At 37.5% G+C, this 24,231-nt stretch overlaps 1 protein-coding gene across 2 annotated transcripts in view; it reads left to right on the top strand.

Moving 5' to 3' along the window:
• LOC127423362 (ankyrin-3-like) overlaps positions 1 to 24,231 on the top strand; it is a 211,160-nt gene that overhangs the window by 101,367 nt on the left and 85,562 nt on the right. For both annotated transcript variants that reach the window (XM_051667608.1, XM_051667607.1), the window contains exons 11-17: positions 1,180 to 1,377; positions 2,973 to 3,071; positions 4,016 to 4,114; positions 6,565 to 6,663; positions 8,152 to 8,349; positions 15,889 to 15,987; positions 19,566 to 19,664. In XM_051667608.1, the coding sequence (XP_051523568.1) occupies positions 1,180 to 1,377; positions 2,973 to 3,071; positions 4,016 to 4,114; positions 6,565 to 6,663; positions 8,152 to 8,349; positions 15,889 to 15,987; positions 19,566 to 19,664 (891 nt within the window). The remainder of the gene's footprint in view (positions 1 to 1,179; positions 1,378 to 2,972; positions 3,072 to 4,015; positions 4,115 to 6,564; positions 6,664 to 8,151; positions 8,350 to 15,888; positions 15,988 to 19,565; positions 19,665 to 24,231) is intronic.

Consider the following 24,231-nt stretch of genomic DNA (forward strand, 5'->3'; position numbering starts at 1 on the left):
ATGCCACTTTGGTAAATAAAAGTACCAATTTCTTTCCATAAGAGCAAAATCTGTACATTATTCCAAACTTTTGGCCGCCAGTATATAGACACTAACTATACATAATAACTATAGGTACCTATAATTCATATCTTGCACATCATTAAATGTCGAAAGGGTTTGCATTACATCATGTTTGTTGAGTAAATGAAAGTCATTATTTGTTGCATATATTGTAACCTATCACATGTGGAAGTGCGAATGAGATTTGAGAGCTATGGTGGAGGGGGATTTTCAGTAAATAATGATTTAAACTTCTACCTGTTCCCCACATGAAGCTAATATATGAGTTCTATGGACTACTTTTAAGGTATTTTAGGTATTTTATTTTTTTTTTTTTCATTTTGTGTGCTTGATAGCCTTAGTCTCTATTCACCTTCATTATATGGAAAAAGTAGAGTGAACATTCTTCAAAATGATTTCTTGTGTTACACTGAAAAATAATAATAAAAATGGAACAACATGACAGTGAGAAAATAATGACAGAATTTTCATTTTTGGGTGAACTTTTCCTGTTCCCAGAAATGTCATTCTCTCTTGTTTTTCTATTGATTCACTGAACACTTTCCTGGAATCAGACAGCTAAACAAGGCACAGTTACAGATTTCTAACAAAATTAGATGCTTTCCCAGCTGATTAATGCCACAATGGAGCAATTGTCTTGGTATAAACAGTGACATGCTTTTGTTGTTCTTTCACCACACACTGCTTTTTGGAGATTATGGCATAAAAAACATCTCTATTAGATTTTAAAACACTTAGGGGAGACTGGGGCAAGTTACCACACTGTTTATACCAGTGAATATATTTAGGTTTATTTTTGGAAGTCAGTTTCTATATACAGTACACATACCTTAAAATCTTGACCCAAAAAAAAAAGCTGTTAAACATTTCCACTGCAATTGTCATTGGTGGGACAATACAGACGTTGACCTTTTGTAACACTCCATTCGGGGTAAGTTGTCACGGTGGCAACCTGCCATTAAATAGCCTATTGCATGTTTTACAGTAAACAGTAAAACAATTCTGAAACCAAAATGATCAGTGATTTCTACAATATGCTATTAATAAAATAGAGAACTGACAGTTTTTCAGTTATTTGATTTCATCATAACCTTAATTATGTTTGTGTTTAAACAGAATGGTCTGTCCCCATTGCACATGGCCACACAGGGAGATCACCTGAACTGTGTTCAACTCTTGCTCCACCATGAAGTACCCGTGGACGACGTCACCAACGATTATCTGACCGCGCTGCACGTCGCTGCCCACTGTGGACACTACAAAGTTGCCAAGGTCCTTGTGGACAAGAGGGCCAACCCTAATGCCAAAGCACTGGTGCGTGACCCAGAATAACACAGCAGTAGCAGGGCACTGTACTACATCCAGAATTCATAAAATGTCACACTTATTTTGCCAAGTAGGATGTTTTTCTGGATCATTGTCTTTTGTTGGCTCTGGAATGACAATACGAGGTTGAACAGATGACCCTGATTAAAAAATCATAACATGGAGGTGTTGCACGGTATCACTTACGGTGCTTTCACACTTTCTTCAATTGCTTGGTCCGAACCCGAGTTTGATTCTTCTCTTTTCCTCCTACCCCTGCATATTTATGTTCACATTGTATTATTGGGTATTGAGTTGCTCTCTGAAGTCGATTTATTTGGTGTCAAGCAGGTGTAAGCAGCATTACACTATAATAATTGCAACCAGGAGCATGCAAAGCTGTAAATTATACAACATAAAAGTGACCCGTTCAAGTGGACTCGGGTTTGGTTCGCTGAAAAAGTGGACTCAGGTTCAGTTCGGAAAGCAGCATTCACACCAACCAAATGAGTCGAACTTTGACGTCAAACAAACTCGTTTGCGCACCAAACGCTCTAGTGTGAAAGTCCTCTTGTATGCAGGCAAACCCAGTTAAAATCCAGCCTGGTGTAAGTTTATTTTACGTTTTACGTACTGTATAAGTTCAATGTCTTTGTTTCAGTTCACAACAGTGTATGAAGGACAGAAAGGAGACTAATGAAATAAAGTTCAATGAAATATCTCACTCTTGTTACATAAGGCTACACATCATGCTGATTCTGTTTTCTCATTACAGAAAAGCATGAATCACAGTGATGTCAGTTTAAAACACTTATTTATGGCAATCAAACTAAACCTACAACTAATCATCGGAACAACTGGCATCCTGACTGTACCTCCATCTTGACATGGCTTGTAAAATCAGGACTGTTCCAATTGACACCTGGTCACCCTAAACAATCCTGTCAACCAAACATAGCCCTAAACCTATTTTAATTCTGATCCATTACCCCTAAAATCAGAGGGAAATGATTGGTAGATAAGAATGTTGTTGAAACCCTAAGCCAAACACAAATCCTAAACCTAAACTCTAAATTTGTGGATAGGAAGTTGTTTCAGAAACACATCCTACTTGGCTAAATCACATTCACTGAGGAGCTTAAAAACTAAAGAGCATACTAGTCTGGTATGATCCCAGACTTCTCTTTTTCTCTTTTGCTTCTGCCAAAGATGGTATCCCTCCAAGTTTAATAATTTTTAGTAACAGTTACGACATATAACATGTTTTGTTTGTACACAGCACCATGGTGATCTGTTAAAAAAAAAGCCTCTCTTGGCGAAGAGCGCTGAGTATACTGTCATACTCTGAAGTAATGGTTACAGAACGGGTGTGCCGCAGCAGTTTATGAGGAAAAAAAGGAAGAAAGAGAAAAAAACTGTGGAAAAACAAGCTTGCCAAGCTCTAAACTGCAGAAGCCACGTGTTTTATTCATCTGAAAGCAAAGCTTTAACTCTGTTAACTTTAAGTCATCTAGTTATGTGTAAAGGGCAAAAAAGGAGTTCTCATTAGTAAGTTGGAATAAAAGCCATGAGAATCTTTTTTTTTTTCCTTCTTTTCTTTGTAGAATGGTTTTACACCACTTCACATCGCCTGCAAGAAGAACAGGATTAAAGTGATGGAGCTACTGCTGAAACATGGAGCATCCATTCAGGCTGTTACTGAGGTGAGAAGCACACTGTTTTTTTGTTTGTTTTTTTTTTTTTGTTCTTTTTTCTTAACAGCTACATGTACACAGCTTGTTTTGCCATATTTTTACATCCATAATGTGATTTCTGGAATGTTAGAAATTGGCTAATGGCTATTTGTGAATTTGCCAATTGTTCATGAAACCAGAAGAGTAGAAACCATTATAACTGCACTGCAAATAATAATTTGGGGTTGTTTTTCATGAAAAATATCTAAACATTTGTTAAACAGGGTAAATTTTCTTGAGAGGCAAAATTGCATATGATATTAAGACTTGTTTTCAGAGAATATATCTTGAAATATCTTGTTTTAAGCATTAATCTTATAAAATGTAGTGAGGTTTGTGCTTAAAACAAGAAAAAAAAATTGCAAATGGGGTAAGAAAAATGAACTGAAAACAAGATTTCTGAAGAAAAAAAATCTTAATATTTTATACAATTTGGCTTTTTAAGTGAATGTATCTTGTTTTAAGGGTGGTACTGGAAGGCAAAAATACTGATTATGAAAAGTATCTTTTGCAGTGTCTCCCCCCACATTTAGAAATCTCAAATTTTATCCCCTGACTTTTTGGGAAATCATTTCACCCACTTTCCTATGTCTCAGCAAATCAGTTTGGACTAGTGGGTGAATGTTATATCACCTAATGAATATTCATTAGCCAAGCAAATAGGTTTATAAAGTGCCAACACACACCCACACACACTTTTCAGTCTGTTCCTACACCCCTGATGGAAACAACGTGTTGTTAAATGAGATTCAATGTTATTACATAGCAGATAGAGTGCAGACATGCAAAAAGGCATTTCAATCAAATCTGCCAATGCTGTGAATGAAAGCATGTTTGTTTTGTAATGAGCTAATATTTGCTTAAGGGTGCAGTTCCCAATGCTTCAAGGCTGCATATTTCTGTTTCTCTGGCAGTCTGGACTTACGCCGATTCATGTGGCCGCTTTTATGGGCCATGAAAACATTGTGACACAATTGACAAATCATGGAGCGTCTTCTAACACGATGAATGTGGTGAGTACAGCCGTTCCCAACCACCCACCAGCACCAAACAGTATGAGTTTCCTTGGAAAATACAGTGATAATAAGGCCCAACAATGAATGCATTGGTTCAAGAAGTAATTTTCCCATTAATTTTCTCTAAAGGGATTTTAACCAGTTTTCGTGAATCTAACCAACAACTACAAGATCAAACACAGCATTATAAACTTTGAGTTGAAGCTAAAAATTATATGAAAATTGTAAAAACAAAACAAAAATATAAATTTTGTCTTGTTACCTCAAGGGTCTACTTTTAATTGAAATAACATTTTGAATTGAATAAAACCAGTTAATTTAGATGTTAGTGTAACCGGTCCTACTCGAACTGCTCCGAGCAGGATTCGAACCAGCGTCTCCAGCATGGGCGGTGGGCACACTAACGAGGAGGCTAAAGGCTATAGCCTCTAGCGTCAGTCGCTAGTGCGCCTCTTGAGGCCAGGCGAGTGAGGTTTACACTTACCGCACAGCTATCATGAACAAGGTGGCTCCCATTACACCCCCCCCCCAACCTCATTTCAATCTGGGTCACAGCACCATTGTAACCGGGCCTACTCGACCCTCTCCAAGCGGGATTTGAACTGGTGTCTCGGCATGGGCGGTGGCCGTGCTAATGAGGAGGCTAAAGTCTACAGCCTCTAGCGTTAGTCTTGAGGCCAGCGGAGTGAGGTTTACACATACTGCACAGCTATCATGTACAAGCTGGCTCTTGTTACATTAGCACATGAAGCACATTTTAGGTTACATCACAATTTTTTTTTTTACAGTGTAAAGCAATGAAAAACTTATCCCATAAAGCATTGTGAAGGATGTAATTGGATCAGAAACAATGGTACAACTTTAAACTATGGACTTTTAGTCACAGAGTATAAGTATAAAGACAATTTTAACACTTTCCTACATGTGATCAAACCAGTGTGATTATACTAATCTGGGTTCAGAGGCGCACGATGCGATCTGCATTCGTGCTGCTGTGTACCAGCAAAAGAGGGACTGAAGCGGTTGTCATAATGAACCAGCTGCTCAAATAGTCTTTTCAACATCACAATATCTTTATTTTTACATGTTAAAAACAATCACTAAATAAAAGTTTAAAGCCGTTACCACTGGAGCGCGCTGTTTTAATGCAGCGATGTGGCCATGTTTTCTGACATCAGACAAAGAATTTACAAACTAGTCAGTCAACCCAAACCTTCTCTCATTCTGTCCTTCACTCATTCTAACCACTTCCGGTGCTGGGAAAATTTAAGGGCTCGGTTTTTAAACTCTTCTATGCTTTAATGGCGAACTCAGAATCCCATGCTGCATTGCATATTGTAAACAATATGGCGGCATGCATAGCTGGCAAGTGCATTCACGGTCGCATCTTATCTATCATAATCAATCATTATAAACATCTAAAAACAACATTATATGTTTGATTATATATAATTCACCTGCTGTGATTATAATCTGACCTCCAGTGCATCTGCTGTGAAGTGTAAGGTAGGAATATTTTTAATTACAGCACGCATGGAAGAACTCACACTGCGGGATCCGTCAGTACAGGAGAAACTCACTTGCGAAGAGGTTAAGTGAGCAAAATATTACGATGTATGCAAATATATCAGTAGTTACAGAGTGTAGAAAGGACGACTCATTTATGTAATTGTCAATGCTTCATGGGAGTGGATGGTCCCAGCTGAACTTTTTATCTGCAATTTACATTTCCATGGTAAGAGCGACTTCTCTGATTGGCTGATCTCACTTTAAGATTTGTAGATCTTCACTGGGAATTCTGCAATTAAACTATTTTTAGCTTGAAATCACACTGACTTGTGGCTTCTACAGAAGTATGATCATTCACTTAACAATTTCTGTGCTCATGGTAGGTCTGTTTTGAAAAGTTTATGTTATTGCTAAAAATCTATTTCACTTTGGATAAAATGAATGGGATTTTTACTTAGAGAACACTATTGTTGTGCATTATAATGCAAGAAAACAACTGAAAACAGTAAAACAAAACAATTTAGCAAAGACCCAGCGGCCAGCCCCGTGTCATTTCCTGGCACATTTGTTTGTCCTCCTGTTCCATAAAGCCTTTTTGGATAATAAAAGACTCTGTCGCTAAACATACGTCTAACCAGAGGTTCGAGCTCCTCGCACTACTTTAATTACATGACAGTCAGACTGTAATCTACTGTTCCCCCATCAGACAGACAGCGGGCCAACAGCGAGCCACTGTTACCGTAGAAACATGCTTTGGGCTTTGTTGGGGTGCAAGTCATTGTTGCAGTCAAAACAAAAAGAGCGAGACAGTTTGGAAGAGGGGCTTGGCCTGATGAAAGAGCTGCACACACACACACACATACATATGCACAAAAGCTTACTGTCCAAACACAGTAGTACCTTTTTCCAGAAACTTACTCTCTGTGTGTGTGATTTAGAGGGGAGAGACGGCACTCCATATGGCTGCCAGGGCGGGACAAGCAAACGTGGTGAAGTTCCTGGTGGCAAATGGGGCAGATGTGGATGCCAAAGCCAAGGTGAGTGAATGAGTGCTGCTTTGTTAGTGGTGCTTGTTAATGCAAGCCTCACTATTACTATTGTTGGTTAAGGATATAAACAAACCCCTAACTCTTAAGTATTAAACTTCTGCGTGTGACTTGTTCCGCACTGTTTGTGCTACACACATGAATGGTACCTCAAATCATGTGGCTTGTTGGGGAGATGTGTGCTGTTACTTTTCTAAGCGACTAGACTTTTTGCCTAGTGGATGATAAAATGGGTGAAAACCTAGATTTACACTGAAGGAGGGACCCGAGCAATATTTAGAGACAATCACATAAAAAGAAAAAATAAGAAAGATCTTAGGGTAAATTATAAGCAGTTCATAAGAAGGTATACAGCTATAAACATTGATGGTTTAAGAGAAGGATACGAACATTTTAAGAAGACTATTCAGAAATACAAAATATTCTTAAGTTAGAAAATGGGAAGAGAAATTTAATTCTTAAGAATGTTTCTTTTGAACTCTTTAGACTTAGGTCAATTAGCAACCACCCAGAACACCCTAGCAACTGCATAGCAATGCCCTGGCAACCATCTACAACACCCGTAACAACCACATAGCAATTTTAGCAATTTGCTAAAAACTACTCAGAATAACTAAGCAACGCCCTTTGCAACCAGATGGAGTAAAAAAAAAAAAAAAAAAAAAAAATATATATATATATATATATATATATATATATATATAAATTTGTTAAAATATGTCAGGTTTGTTTTCTTTGATTTGAATTGCACAGGTCAGTTTCATCAGCAAAGGTCAATTTCATAAATGTATTATGCTCTTTTTTATTATTATTATTTATTTGCCAAAGCATTAAAAAAAAAAAAAAAAAAAAAAGCATTTTTACTCATATTTGCCACTTGCTGATATTAATTTTGAACCCTGACCACAACACATGAAATAATACAATAGTCAAGTAGAATTTGTGATATGTTTGTGGCTGTCACCCAGTTAAACATATTTGTAAAGAATTGATGCTATACGCTGTACGTTCCAAGCAAAGACAATGTAATGAAACCGTATGGTAAAATGACTGTATTGTTCACCCCAGCTCTACAAAATAGTGTAATAGCTGTGGAATGCAATGCAGTCAGTTCATGATAATAGAAAACATTTGTTACTTTGCTTGTGGTTACAAGAGAGGCTGTCAAATGTGTCCAAAATGTCTTAACTATTGCCTAATTCAATTTGGTTCAATTTTTTTAAAGTATTGCTAGTGCTTAGCATCTTACCAACCTCTTCTAAGGAAATTGACACCCTCAAAAAATAATAATAATAAAAAAGACAGCTCAAGCTTAGCTGGTTTCCCAGCATGTCCAGCTGAAATGTCCCGCAAAACCCCGCTAACAGATTAGCCTGACCAGGCTAGGAGACCTGTTACGACCAGGAGATAAGCTTAGGCTGGTTTAAGCTGTTTTAGCAGAATGAGTAAAAAGTCTTATATGAGTGTATGTGTGCGTAGGACGATCAGACCCCATTGCATATCTCCAGTCGTCTGGGAAAACCAGATATAGTCCAGCAGCTGCTGCAACATGGAGCTTCACCCAATGCCACCACTACATCCGGATACACACCGCTCCACCTGGCTGCACGGGACGGCCACAAAGACATGGCGTCCATCCTGCTGGACAACGGAGCATCTCTTAGCATCACCACCAAGGTCAGTCACTCACCCCCTGAGGGAGATCCATAAAATGTAATCAAATTTGCATCTGGTCTTTAGCTTGTCCTTTGCAAGTGTTTGTGGTCAGGTAATTAGTGAAGTTATGGCTGTCTCTATATCTTGTGCCACTTCTTAAAGATCCCATGAAATCAAAATTAGAGTTTTGTGGCTTTTAGTTCATGTCTGTTAGCTTTGAGGCCATCTACTATGCTTTTTTACTCCTAAACTGGGCTATGAACGTCTTCATCAGGTTAACCTTGGTAGATATGGCCTTACTCCAAAAATAAATGCAGGTTAATATTCATATTCCTGGATCGGTAATGGCTCCGATACTGCCGTTTTTAACCATATCAGGTATTGGTCTGACAAGCCCAATCTAAATCCATTGCAGTATGTTAGTCATGGTCGTTACTGTCATGCTCTAAAAAATTACATTAAGAGCAATAAAATCACCATTAAAGACTCATGCATTTCATTCAAAGTCTCTTGAAGACAAACAACAGCTTCGTGAATCACAAAAGTCTTTGTTTAATAAATAAATATATATTCTGCATGTGCAGCACGCTTTAGTAAATGTGCTTTGCTCTGTTGTTTCACATACACATAGCATGTGCGGGCTGATGAAGTAATATGTGAGCGCTACACATGAACTACATCTAAGATGTAAATGCTTGATATTTCGGTTATCTTGTAACATGCATTGAGATCAGATCCCGAGGAGCAATTCACCAGATTTTAAATGTAAAGCATATAAACCTACTGTGAACTAGCACACACACTAGTGTTCCACCAAAATAAAAGCCCCAGTGTTTTAAAGTTAAGAAATTAAAACTGAAATACAATTCAAATATTTATAAGTTGACTGGGTTCCAAAGAACACTTTGATTGGAAAGTGGACTGACATCTTATTACAACTAAAGTAAACAAAAAAAAATTAAAACTTTAAAACTTTTAAGGTTTGTGTTTCTTTACAAATAAAAGAGTACCCCCACCAGTTCGACACAGTGAGGTACAGATATTCTAAACTGATTAAGAGAGAAATAACACCGGTATTGGATCGGTATCGGCCGATACTGAGAGTTCAGGTATCGAAATCGGATTTGGAGACAAAAAATGGTATCGGTGCATCCCTTTTTTCTTCTTCATGTACCTCTCATTCTGGCAGGTCTGCTGATGTAGATGAAGGTGGTGGTGAGAAATTCTCCACAATTGAACCTACTGTAAAGTGTCCTTATTGTTTTCTTTCATGGTACAATCCGTCAAGTTTGGTTCTGCCGGGCTGTGATTTAAACAAAAGACTATTGGCTTATTTAAAGAAGAGAAAAGCCTTTTGATATGTCCCACCTTGTTTAAATATGAGATTTGTCAAGGGGTTGTGGGTTCGATCCCCACCTTGGCCAGTATTACAGTTGAAATTTTTTCTAGATGTTTTTGTGTTGTACTTACTGAATAGTTGCAGGGCTTATTCCTAATAATTTCTGCTTGCAGGTATTTTTATTGTTCTTTTTTTTCTCCCCAATGGAAATTTAAGGAAGCACAATGAGGCATAACTTTTGAACTGTATGTTCTAAAATCATGAGCTATTTTGAAAGCATATAAAGTCATATGTCTTTTGAACATTTGTTGAATTGACATTAAAATTTGTATGGTTCATCCATGTCTTCTCCTGAGGGAACTCGAGTAGTTTGGAGACAGCATCATTTGTAGTTCAAAAGAAAATTGTCTGTTTAGCATGGTTATCATGCTACATGTTTTGATACCTCTGATTTTTCAGCAGAGTGTGATAGCCTTTTGGATTCTTTGCCTTCTCAAGAGTTGGATTATGAATCCCTTCTAACTAAGCAGGATGTCTATTTCCAGCTTATTAGGTGTAAACCGAATAAGGCTCTCGGGCCAGATGGAATTCCAGTTCGGGTCTTGAAAAACTGCATCCTGGAATTAACCCCCATTCTTCATTCTCTTTTCCTTCAATCACTTCGTACTTCAACAATACTGGTCATATGGAAAACATCAGTTGTTATTCCTGTTCCCCAAAAAACTCATCCAACAGAGTTAAATCACTACAGGCCGGTATCGTTGACCTCTATCATAATGAAATGCTTTGAGAAAATGGTCAAAACATTATGCTTCCATATGTTCTACCATTTGTGGACTGTCTCCAATTTGCATATAAGTGGAAGAGAGGTACAGAGGATGCAGTGGCTTGTCTCTTGCACTGTCTACTTCAACACCTGGATATCCCTGGAAATCATGCCAGACTTCTTTTTATTGACTTTAGCTCCACCTTTAATTCAATTCAGCATCATCAGGTAATCAAGAAACTACAATGTTTGCAAGTTCCATCACCACTTGTATATTGGATTTATAATTTCCTTTCTAATAGACCACAAGTGGTAAAGATGGACAATGCATTATCGCCCATTATTGTTCTCAACACTGGCACCCCTCAGGGGTGTGTACTTAGCCCATTTCTTTATATTCTCTATACAAATGACTGTCAGAGTCCAGTTGCCACCACTCATTACTTTAAATATGCAGATGATACTGCCATTCTTGCACTGTTTAATAAGGACAATGATTCTTTTTTGGACTATCAATGCTCTATAGCATATTTTAGTACATGGTGTAATGATAACTTTCTCCACCTTAATATCTCAAGGACTAAGGAACTGGTTTTTAGCTCTTCCAAAACATTGATCTATCCTTCCAGTATTCATTAACGGAGAGATAGTTGAAAGGGTGGAGCATTTCAGATATCTTGGCATTACATTGGATAAACATCTCAACTTCAGTCAGCACACTCTAGGTATTTACAAGTGCTGTCAACAGAGACTTACAGTTATTCGTAAACTTAAACATCTGTCTGTTCAGCCTAGTCGTCGTCGTCTTCTGTATCGAAGTATTATTGAGCCAGTTCTTATGTACGGTGCCATTTGTTTCTTTCATATGTTAACAGTTACCAATAAGAATAAACTCTTGAAGATAACTAATTTAGCGAGAAAAATTATTGGTATTCATACCCCTAATTAATCGGACTGTGTCATTTCATATATGCTACAGAAGGCACATACAATTTTAAATGATCCAGACCATCCACTTTCTCAATATTTCTTCCTCCTTCCTTCTGGCCGCAGGTATAGACTACCCATGTGCAGAAAGGTCAGCTGTGGTAGGAGTTTTGTTCCTATGGCTATACGAGCTTTAAACACATAAGTATTCTGCCATTGTGATGCCATCTTATGCTCTGGCATTCGTTGTATGATCTTTTTTTTTTTCTTTTTTTTTGTGATTGTTTTGATGGTTAATATATATGGTGTTGTTGTGTTTATGCTTTCTACGCACCCACGGTGGAAACAAATTTCCTCTGAGGACAAATAAATTAAAATTATCTATCTACATGCTATGATAGCTTAGCATGCTAATCGGTTAGCATGCTAACTGAAGGGTATTCTATCTTTTATGGCTATTTGATCACAATGCTATCCATAGGAAACATTATGTTAGCATAATGGTTTAGCATGCTATTCAAAAATTTTGTGTGCTCACTCTAAACTTGTCATGTCTTTTTGGCAGTGTTGAGATGTGTCAACGGAGTGTCTCAGTGGTTAAAGCATTGAATATGGTTCAAATGATTGCGATGGTTTTAAAATGTATACTTCTGTTGACCTCTCAGTCCTCATGTTGTGTATACTACTATGTAGGCTTGATTGCATAATTCCTGCTAGAATTCAAAACCACATACCACAACCAAGTGGCCTAGTGGTTAATGCATTGTGATATGGTTCAAAAGTTTGTTAGTTCAAGTCCAGCTAAGAATCTAAGAACAGTTGAAAAGTTGTTTTCTAAAAAATCTTGAGATTTTTGAATTGTGCTCACAGAACAGTTGATGGACTTTTCCCAATCAAAATTAGATTTTGATCTTTGTTGAAAAGTCACATGAATACGAAGCTGATAATGGTGACTGCTTTGCTTGGCTGTGATTCCTCTAAGCTTGGTATGTCCCATTGGTGACTGTCATTGTTGTGGCTGTGTTGTGCAGTGGGTTGTGCACTGACCTGTGGAACAGAAAGGTTTTGGTTCAAATCCATCCTTAGGTGACTTGTAATGTTGTGTGTGTTTTCTCTGTTTGTCATATGTACTCTGTGTTCCTTGGGTTGTGCTTAATGTTGTGCAATCCTTGCCATTTCATTGCTTGGCCTCGTAATTGCTGCTTGCAGCTATATTTTAAAATTGTGATTTCTAAGTCTGGAAAAGTCATGGATATTTTTATAGTGGATATACATTTTCCTAGTTTTGCTCAACTCTAAAATATATACTCGAAACCCACACCCACACACTTTTGTAAGTGCAATCTCTGTAAACTCATTTTTTGATATACTTATCTAGTATTCATAAACAGCTAGAAGTAATGGAAAAGACATTAATTGGTCAAAAGGAACCTTGAGTATTAAACTGAGTTTTCAGTCATGCATATTTATGTGGTATATCTACTAGGGCGTAGATTTGGGTTGAATATTGGGAGGGTTGCAGCGTGAAGCATCTACATGTTTCCACTGATCATGGTATACATATTGGGGGGGTTGTACTTGCTTGTTTTGCCTGGAAACTATGCCCCTGTATATCTAGTTTCAGGAATGTATTTTTGTTTTGTATAGTAAAATGTTGAAATAAGTCAGGTTTTACAGATTTCATTGTTTGCGCAGTGGGTCATACAGGTAAATAGATTAACTTTGTGCTGTTCACTGGGCCACGCCTGATATTTACTACAGCCCTGGTCCACTTTCAAGGATGATTGTTTGATCTCCCCTATCTGATTCCTCAGTGCCGTATGATGAGACGTTTGACTTCTTTCGCTGTCTTGCATGTGTTTGGTTTAATGGAGCAAACAGCACCCTCCCTACACAGGCATGTCATTGAGTTTGTATTGAATCACTAAATGAATTTAATTAGGAAGAACTCCAGCATGTGAGTTGTAGTCTGCTGATGTAGTGTTACTGTGATAGGAGGTGATGTGTCCTGTCCTAAATTATTTTTGAACTCTAGAGTTAACTCAGTTAAACTAATCACTATGCAAACATGTTTCTTGCCATCTAATTTACAATCAACAAGGCCAAGCCAAATAACTACTTTGTGCCAAAATGATATGTAAAAATCAACCTATAAATCGCCTACTCAAAGTTTATATACTTAGGATTTCTGCACATTAAGCTGGGATAGGAGATTAGTTCTTGTTAAGTATTTGAACCTAATATTTAATAACTAAAATGTAATAAAAATTAACATTTAATCTTTAAATCATGCATTCTGACACAATTTAGTATTCACACAGATTACAGCTGTAGATTAAATGTAAAGCAATGCTTACTAAATGTTGACTAGGATTTTTCATATATAAAGATGATAGCACAATTGCTGTTATATTTCCATTATCAAAGTCTTAAAAACACAAAAAATATAAGAATGAATCCCCTCTGAAAATACAGCTGCCATCATGTTAGTAATGCATAAGGTAGCGGGGGGAAACTACAAAGCCCAGTCTAACTAAACATCTTTATCTAATCATGCTACTGTACATTTAAAGCTTACATGGGTGCCCATGAGCAAAGATGGCAGAATTAAAATCATACTTTGTGCAAACTGAACCAAACAACATCTATAGAGCACAACAGTCTGGTTCCGGAAGTAAAAATCACATTAATTTTCTCCATAGGCGAATTGATGTTTAATGATAACTTAAAAACCTTCTAAGACAGACCACTAGTAACAATACTATACAATAAATGTATAGCAGAAATTGTCTGTTTTCTAACAGGTTTCCCGAACATTCCCCCTTTCTGCCATTTGTTGGAAAAAAATATATACCGCCCTAAACTCACACCATTTGTTGATCCAATAGCCTAGTTTCCATCCACTTTTAGCACTATTTTGTTATCGACAAAGTGAAAATGTATAAAAATATTTTGCGAAATTTGCCGTCTTCTGCCTGTTTCCATTCAAATGACCTTTTATCGATAAAAATGGTGTGCGTGATGACGTCATGCCTAAAAAAACACTTTGTCGCATAAGTTTTAGTTTAGTGCAAAATAAATCTGTCCTGAAGCCATTTCCATTCTGAAATGTGTGTTTATCGCTAATTCGCCTCCCAGATGTCCCTAATTTTTTTTCCTCCGAAGTCTTTGTAAAATGGGGAGAGTATTGAGATAATTCATTGAAATTAGCCAGCTTACTGTCATTTTAATTTCACAAATAAATGCAATCAGAAGAGAAGGAATTGCAATCAAAAGGGAGCAGTTGCCCTTCTGATAGGACTGTAATATTGGTCCTGATGTTGCGCCTATCGCAGGTTGCCACCGGTTCCGACCTGAAAGCGAATCGTCATGGTCCTGTTCAGGCTAGCAACCTGCACCAAGTAGTGGGGGAACTTTCGGTCTTAGTATAAGGACCATCCATCGATGTGTATGTGCTGTGTGCACAGTGATTAAAGAAAAACTGATGCAGTGTAACATCAGTGTTTATGATACATTCCTGATATTCAATAGGCTTTTTTGAAGAATCATCTAATCTAAAGCATTGCCATCACAGCTGCATTATGTCCCGCATATTTATTTAGCAACCTTTAACGACCAACTGAACTTGATTGTCATCTAAAATTAATTTAATGTCAAAATGCAATTTACATTTTCTTAAGAAGCTCAGCAAATGCGATCCAAGGTAATGAGGGTTAGATTTAAAATATTTAAACGTTTTAAAATGTTTGAAAGCTCGTTTTCTGAAAGTTAACTCATTGGACAATAGTTCTGATAGTTTATAGTCTTCAAAAAGTGTAGAACATTCTGAGAATGTCATTCAGCTGACTTTTTTCACCTACAGAACAGGGTAAAGCTTTCCATCAGCTTTATTTTGATGCGCTAAAACTTTTTTCACAAAAACTCCTTGAATGGAAACGTAGTTATTGTTGCCGTGTTGGGACACTCAAACAAACAGACCAGTGTCTTGTGCCACAGTTTACACTTTTTTTGTTTAAACTGGGAGAACCAGCCTATTATATATTAAGCTGGGATACGAGAAATAATTTTTATATCAAAAATTACATCATGCCATTTTTAAGGGTCAGATCAAGTCAGAATAGCTCCTTGAGGTAAAACTATTTTCACTTTTTACAGTGTGTGCTGTGTCATCTGTCTTGTGAAACAACGGATTGGTTACAGCAATAGTTCATCTCTAGCTGGGCAGGAGGGCAGCTAAACTATGGTTTATGATTACTTAACAGAAGGAAACTTGTGCAACACACATCACAGTTTTTTGTTTTTTTTGTTTTGTTTTTACCAATCTCAGGGTCATTCTATCTCTAATCTGTTGCAATTTATCAACTCCACCCCAAAACAACTGTTTTTATAAAAATGCAGTAACATTGATGCAACACTTGATGACTTGTCTCTAAATTGTTGTGGGTATTGTTTTGGTTTGTTCTGTTATTTTTGGTAAATTTCTTCTTTATAACCGAAACATCTAATTATCTATTTTTTGTCTCTGCAGAAAGGGTTCACTCCTCTGCATGTTGCAGCCAAGTACGGGAAGATTGAAGTTGCCAACTTGCTGCTACAGAAGCGAGCGCCACCTGACGCAGCTGGAAAGGTAAAGGAGTCTATCTGTGCTAACTGTTAAAGCTTGACCATTACTGCTGTACCTCTTGTGCATCAAACTGATGTATGACAGGCTTGTCATTACATCCACCATTCTGATTCTGGTATAGTGGTAACATGACCACAGTAAGAAATGAAGCAAAGTAATGGATGCATTCGTTTCCCGCATGCCATTTCAGACAAATCATATCTTTTCACTTTCTAAGCATCTGCTTAAAGGAGGAATTTTAGATGAGAGAGATATTAATGTGGTACCCATTTGATTGGAATTCATTGTGTAATGGCTGAAAATGGTTATGGCTGTTTCCAGTAAATCTTTATTGAAACCAAATTAAGTGATACAAGCCAAACCAAATAACAGATCAGTGTATAAGGAAGAGAGTCAAACCAATCATAGAAAAATCACTCCTAAAAATGAATGTTAGGAATCGTAATGCTCAACATGGTGGCTGTAGAAAAAGATGGCCTGCTTTACAGTTAAAAAAGCCAACCGCGTTATTGATATAGAGGCATTACTTGTGTTTTATCAACACAAATGTGCATTAGCTAGCTGGAACAGCTTGAAAAAAAAAATATATATATATATATATATAATTTTTTTTTTTTTTTTTTTTTTTTTTTTTTTTATCAGAATTGGAGCTAAAAAAATAAATAAAAAAAAGCTAAATTAATGATACCATTAACCACGTTTCCATCCAAGGATTTTTTGCGAAAAAAGTTTTAGCACATCAGAATTAAGCTGATGGAAACGCTAATTATCGCTAAAATTTCACAAGTGTCTACATAATATTTTTCCATAACTTTAGAGCATAAACTCTATGTCGATACTTCAAATGTCGCGAAAAACTAGTTTGGAAACACTTTTTGTCGAGAAAGTTGCCATTAACGCAAAAATTTTGCGTCACATGACATGATTTACCCCAATCGTTAGCTTGTGTTAATCATGATTAATTCTGAAAGCCAATTTATTGTACATGATTATGGATTGATCTTAATGGCATATAGATCCAATTTCCAGGAGTGCCAATTCAAATATCTTGTATCATGCACATTGACATGTACACAGAGAACAAATGAATGGCCACTGTTTCTGATTAATTTAATCCATCCATTTATTTAAGTTGCTTTTCCACTCCATTCAAAATAATAGACGGCAGTCACGGAATTAGTCCACAATACAAAAAACATCATTTCTGTGCACAAATATGTTTTAAATTAAAAATAAATACACAATACTAGGAGAAAAGCTTCAGTGTGCTTTTTTGGAACACTAACAGCCCAATTCTATAAAATTATTGTTTCGCTTACTTTTGAAAAAATACCGGCAAAATTCCCTGTATTAAATTAAATAAATTACCAAACGAAAAAAGCATTAAATTAAAAAAATTAATTACCAAACGATAAAATGTTATATTTTTAGACCTATATATGACTTTTCTTTACACAAACTTAAATTAGCTTTACCCTATTCTGTAGACTAATAAAGTCAGCTGAATGACATTCTCAGAATGTTCTGCACATTTTTCAAGACTATAAACTATCAGAACTATTTCTCCAATGCTGAGTTCACTTTCAGAAAATGTTCAAAACATTTTAAAACTTTTAAATATTTGAAATCTAACCCTCTTTACCTCGGATCGCATTTGCTGAGCTTCTTCAGAAAATGTAAATTGCCTTATGACGCTAAAATTAATTTGAGATGGCAATCAAGTTCAGTTGGTCGTTAAAAGTTGATGATGATAGGCCATGACGATTTGCTTTCGGGTCGGAACCGATGGTAACCTGCGATAGGCGCAACATCAGGACCAATATTACAATCCTATCAGAAGGGCAACTATTCCTTTTTGATTGCAATTCCTTCTCTTCTGATTGCTTTTATTTGTGAAATTAAAATGACAGTAAGCTGTCTAATTTTAATGAATAGTCTCAATACTCTCCCCATTTTACCAAAACTTCGGAGGAAAAAATTAGGGACATCTGGGAGGCGAATCAGCGATAAACACACATTTCTGTATGGAAACGACTTAAGGGCAGATTTCTTTTGCGATAAACCAAAACCTATGCGACAAAGTGTTTTTTTAGGCATGATGTCATCAAGCACATAATTTTTATCGATAAAAGGCCATTTGAATGGAAACAGGCAGAAGACGGCAAAATTTGCTAAATTTGTTTTACACATTTTCACTTTGTCGATAACAAAACAGCACGAAAAGTGGATGGAAACTAGGCTATTGTTGTCGGATTTTATTGCTTGTTTGAAATGTGTTATTGAAATGTAAGCTTAGCCTTTTTCGGATGTCCATTTCATGCTTTAGCATTAGCATTTACTGTCTCCTTAAGATGAAACACTTATGATGTATTATTCCTCTTTTGTAAGTCGCTTTGGATAAAAGCATCTGCCAAATGAATGAATGATTGTAAATGTAATTTAGTTACTGTTCCACTACAAAAATTTAGAGTTCTTGTGATTCAAATTATTGCCAGAAGTTTGCAGATCTTCACCTTTTAATTGTGAACATGCAGAAAACCTTTGGCAACAATGGGCAATTTGCCACTTCTGGCAAACACTTCTGTGGCAAACCTGTTGCAACAATGAAGAGTTTGCTGCAAAACTCATTTCCATGTGAAATTAATGAGTGGCAAATTTGCAGCAAGTTTGCCACAGGGGTTTGCCAGAGCTCTCAATTTGTGTAAGGGTTTCCATTCATCTCAATAGCGGTTGCTCAGCTGGTGCATAAAAGCAAGTAGACAGGGAAAAATAAGTCAATTTCATGCTTTAGCATTTTACCATTAGCGTGAAGTTAGTGCTTTCATTCATCTCAGTAGCAGCCCTTTCAAAAAATCTAGAGTTCTGACAAAACATGCCACAAACTTGCTACAAATTTCCCACTCATTATTTTCACATGCAGATGAGCTTGTGATTCACCGCAAATGTTTGCCAGAGGTTTGCAGTTCTTCACCGATAGTGGTGAACCTGCAGCAAACTAATTTGTATGTGAAAATAATGAGTGGCGAATTGCTGTAAATTTGCAACAAGTTTGCAAGAACTCTCGATTTTTGAAAGGGAGTTGCTCAGCTTATGCATATCAGGTAGCAGACAGGGAAAAATAGAAGTGCATTTCATGTTTTAGCATTAGCATGAAGTTAGCATTTCCATTAATCTCATTGGCAGTTGCTCGGCTGGTGCATAACAGGATGCAGACAGGGAGTAATAGAAGTTAATTTCATGGTTTAGCATTGGCATAACGTTCACCTTTCCATTCATCTCAATGGAAATCGCTCAGCTAGTGTATAACAGGAAGCATATAGGGGAATATATATATATGTCTATTTTATGCTTTAACATTAGTATGAAGGTAGCATTGCCATTAATCTCAGTGGTAGTTGTTTGCCTGGCCCCAGAGCAGACCGAGAAAAGTCAATTTCATGCATAAAAAAAAGCCACTGGTAAAACATGTATTTATGTTGATAATGAAATATTTGAGATTGCAAAGTATCTTGCAAAAGAAAGAAATGTGTGTGTGTGTGTGTGTGTGTGTGTGTGTGTGTGTGTGTGTGTGTGTGTTTTAGAGTGGACTAACACCACTGCATGTTGCTGCACACTACGATAACCAGAAAGTGGCCCTTCTTCTGTTGGATCAGGGAGCGTCCCCACACGCAGCAGCAAAGGTACCAGACTTTGTAGTAGATATTTACACTTACAGTAGATATATACTGACCACAATATCTCAGCTTGCTCACACAAATCTCTTCCAATCGCAATTACACACACACACACACACACACACACACACACTACTATTTCAAATGATGAAGAAACATCTGCTGAACAAACAACTACACACATGCTAACACAAAACCACCTCCACCCCACATTCTTGCTCTTTTTTTGTCATTTCGCTTCTAGTCCACCCACTGTATACTCAGAGTATGATACGTCAGGCTTGCACACATTTTTATTGCACTTGAAAAGGGAAGTTACTGAATACTGATGTTGTTTTGTCACTCTAAAAAGAATAGTTCACACAAAATGAAAATTCTATCATCATTTACCCATCCTCATGTCATTTCAAATCCATATGACTTCCTCCAGTGAGATACAAAATTTTGAAGAAGGTTCCCACTGCTCTATCACATGCAACAAAAGTGCACAGATACAAGGGGCTGTCTAGCTTTAAAAAGGACAACAAAGCACCATAAAAGTAGTCCACACTCACACATTATATTCTTCTAAAGCTATTCAGTAGCTTTGTTTGAGAAACACTGTGTAAATATCTTCCCCTCCACTATACAGAAAGATGCTTTTTTTACTCCCAGAATGGTATAATTACCACCAGCAAAGGCAAACTGGACCATGCTAACCAGCCAAACCCTGACCCCTTGGTTTTCTCTGCTCATGGCTTCTTCCAGGAAACTACTGTTGCAATCTGGGGTTTGTCAGTTCATTTCTGCCTGATTTGCCAGGCAGTTCTGAGGTCTGTGTTGTTATCTGTACAGGAAATGACTGCAAACCCAAAACATGCTGAAATGCTTTTTATCAACTTCCAATGGGCTGAGTTAAAAAAAAAAAAAAAAAAACACCAGCAATGGCAGATCTCAGACTGATTTAATCTAACATCTAAAAATATAGGCTCTGTTCCGAAACCTGCCTTGCTGTCTACTGCCTACATAGACAGCTGCCTTCTAAGGCAGCATACTACCTGAGATGGAGTCTTGAGTTTATGTGAGTTGATAGAGTTTGAAGTTAGCATGTTGCTAAGCTAACAACATAGTACTCTAGTAAGCATAAACATATATAGAAACATATATAGAACATAAACATTTCTCTCTTTCTTCATCCGGCATCTTGGATTTATTTTACACTGAAGGATAGGCTACTGTACATGTGATGCTGCCTTAACTAGCATTTGGCCAAAACAAGGTGATTTAAGGCTAATTTATACTTACTGGCCAAACAGGCTTCTTTTAGTTCACCCAAAAATTATGATGAAATGCACTGATGAATGTTCTGCTAAGGTGTTTGGTTGTTGATATTTCCCCTGTTTATATACATCCCTGAAAGTCTTGACCTTAGAGAACTCAACAAGTGATGATTGGTTAAATTATTGTGTATGTAGTTCGGACGCGACATTCTTTATTTACAATCGTACTGTACGTGCCAGCTGAGGAGACTGTAGTGAGCTAGGTTACTATCTGAACATAAAAAATTGGTAACTTTGAAGCCCATCTCCAAGGTTGTTCAAAAGTACATTTCTTATGTGATGCTCAACACATGGACAGATACATGGAGAGAGAGATTTCTGTTAAAGGAATCAGATCAGGTAACATGTCGGCAAAAATGGAAAGGGCTCTGTGGCAATTAAAACTATGCCATGTGTAGTATAAAAACAGGCTTCATTTGCCTAGGGTGTTTGAGTTCATTCAGGAGCAAAAAGATTGACTTCTTCCATTGTATAATTAGACTCTAGGAGAAATGTCTTGCTTTTACGTTCTGAGTTTGCAAAATTAGATCTTGTTTCTTTAATTGAATCTGTCATACCCAGCTTTTAGTTTGAAATATGGTGACCCAGATAATGCCTTTGTTCCCCCATGATGAACAAAAACTAGACGTGGCAGTGTATGTAAAACACTAACTGACTTGCGGTTTGGACTGTTCTCCCCTGACCACACTGACTGGTACCTCACAATCTCTAGCCATTATCTTATATATATATATATATATATATATCAGTATATTCACTGATGAGCCAAAACATTATGACCACTCACAGGTGAAGTGAATAATGTTGATCATCTCATTAGATGGTAAGTGAACAATCAGTTCTCGTACTCAATGTGTTGAATGCAGGAGTAAAGACCCGAGTGACTTTGACAAGGGCCACATTGTTATGACCAGCCTCTCTGAAACAACAAGGCTTGTGTGGTTCTCCCTATCAGCAGAGGTGAGTACCTACCGACAGTGGTCCGAGGAGGCAGGGTGTTGGGTGCCCAAGGCTCATTGATGCACGAGGGCAACGAGGGATATCCAGTCTGGTCCGAAACAACAGAAGATCTTCTGTGGCACAAGTCACAATTTTTTTTAAATTATGGTTACGGGAGGAATATGTCACAATACACAGTGCATCGCACCCTGCTGCGTATGGGGCTGCGTAGCTCATGTTGACCCCTGTTCACCATCGAAAGCATCTACAATGGGCACGTGAGCATTGGAACTGGACCTTGGAGCAAGGTCGTCTGGTCCGATGAGTTTTCTTTTACATTATGTGGACGGCCATGTACGTGTGCGCCGGATGCACTGTGGGAAGACGATGGAGGTAGTGTGATGCTCTGGGCAATGTTCTGCTGGGAAATCCTGAGTCCGGCCATTTATGTAGCCATCAATTTGACACGTGCCACCTACCTAAACATACAGTTGCAGACCAGGTACACCCCTTCATGGCAATGGTATTCCCTAATGGCAGTGGTATCTTTCAGCAGGAAAATGCTCCCTGCCACACTGCACAAATTGTTCGGGAATGGTTTGAGGAACATAATGAAGAGTTCAAGGAGTTGCCCTGGCCTCCAAATTCCCCAGATCTCAATCAAATTGAGCATCTGTGGGATGTGCTGGACCAACAAGTCCGATCCACGGTGGCTCCACCTCGCAACTTACAGAACTTGAAGGATCTGCTGCTAATGTATTGGTGCCAGATACCACAGGAGACCTTCAGGGGTCTTGTAGAGTCCATGCCTCGGTGGGTCAGCCCTGTTTTGGTGGTTTGTGGAGGACCAACAGCATATTAGGCAGGTGGTCATAATGGTTTGGCAGTGTTTCCCATTAATTGACTAGACTCTGGCAGCCCGCCACAGTCTAATTTGCACCGCCATGGTCTCATAATGAACCGAAAACATTTTTATACTTCTCATCTAAAATATTTTTGCACTTCTCAGTCTCATAATGACATAAAATAAAAGGTTGTGTTTTGCGCTCTCTCTCGCGCGCCAGTCAGCTCCAGTCAGTTCAGTCAGCTCCTCACCCGCTGCTGTAAACTCACGCACTCACACACACTTGCAGATATATGCACTGGAGTATTCCTGGATCCGTCTAACGTTATTTGGTTGAGGAGGATGACAAATCTTTGAGGTAAGTAACGTTAACTAACATTAAATGTATCCACTGCATTTATACACTACTCCACACACAATTTATCATCATCAGTGTACAAGAGCAAACAGATAATATTACTGCCGAAGTTAGAATCATGAATAGGGTGACCATATGTCCTCTTTTTCCCAGACATGTCCTCTTTTTCGGACCTTAAAAAAGCGTCTGGCCGGGATTTCTAAATTTATGAAAATGTCGGTGATTCGGCTTTAGTTGCATCATGATGTGCACTTCATTGTGTGTTTGCGCATATTTGCATTGCTTTAACCCCTCTTTGTAAGTCCCACCTTCTCGCACACCAATTGGTCAATTATAAGAGGCTTGCAGCAACTATTGGCCAAATTCCTGCCTGTCAATCTCTCCGCGAACGCACAAAGCGCTGTTGTGTTCAGCATTAAACAGCTTGACAGTAGTAGCAAATGACAGCTGAAAATGGCCAAACGAAAGTGCAAATTTACAGAAGATTTGCACAAAAAATTCCCATGCATTCGTCCAGGTCGATATCCGTGGGAAGCAGAATGTATGACATGTAAAGCTGGCACTTATGTGTCAGTTGCTAATAAAGTGAAAGTGATTTAGAAGCACAAATTAGCTCTGCGAAGCATAAAGGGCCGGCAAAAGGAGAAAGTTCATCAGGTAAATTAACGGACTTCTTTTTGCGACCAGGTAAAATTGTTAACACATTGCTTCATTTTCCATGGCCATTTAAAATAATAGTAATAGTAAATGAAGGTACACTCATGGTATCAAATATTTTAATTTAGTACATGGACTTTCAAAAGAATGTTGGAAATTTGTATTTATTTATATATATTTATGTTATGCTAATAGAGTGTCTTTTTCACTGTATTAAAGTTTGCATTCATAGTAACGCTGTTTTGAACCGTATTATTCCACCCCACCCCAATATATTGATATATACCATATACCAATATACCATGATATTGTATTATTTTTATCATATGAAGTGCTTTCATACAGAACTTCATGTCAAATAAAGTGTTGCATAACAGCCCAGATGTGAGATATTGCTTGAATATAATACAATAACTATTTATTTATTATTATGATTAGCAGTAGTGGTATTACAGT

Source organism: Myxocyprinus asiaticus, chromosome 32 (genome assembly GCF_019703515.2).
Source record: "Myxocyprinus asiaticus isolate MX2 ecotype Aquarium Trade chromosome 32, UBuf_Myxa_2, whole genome shotgun sequence".
NCBI classification, from domain to species: Eukaryota; Metazoa; Chordata; class Actinopteri; order Cypriniformes; family Catostomidae; genus Myxocyprinus; species Myxocyprinus asiaticus.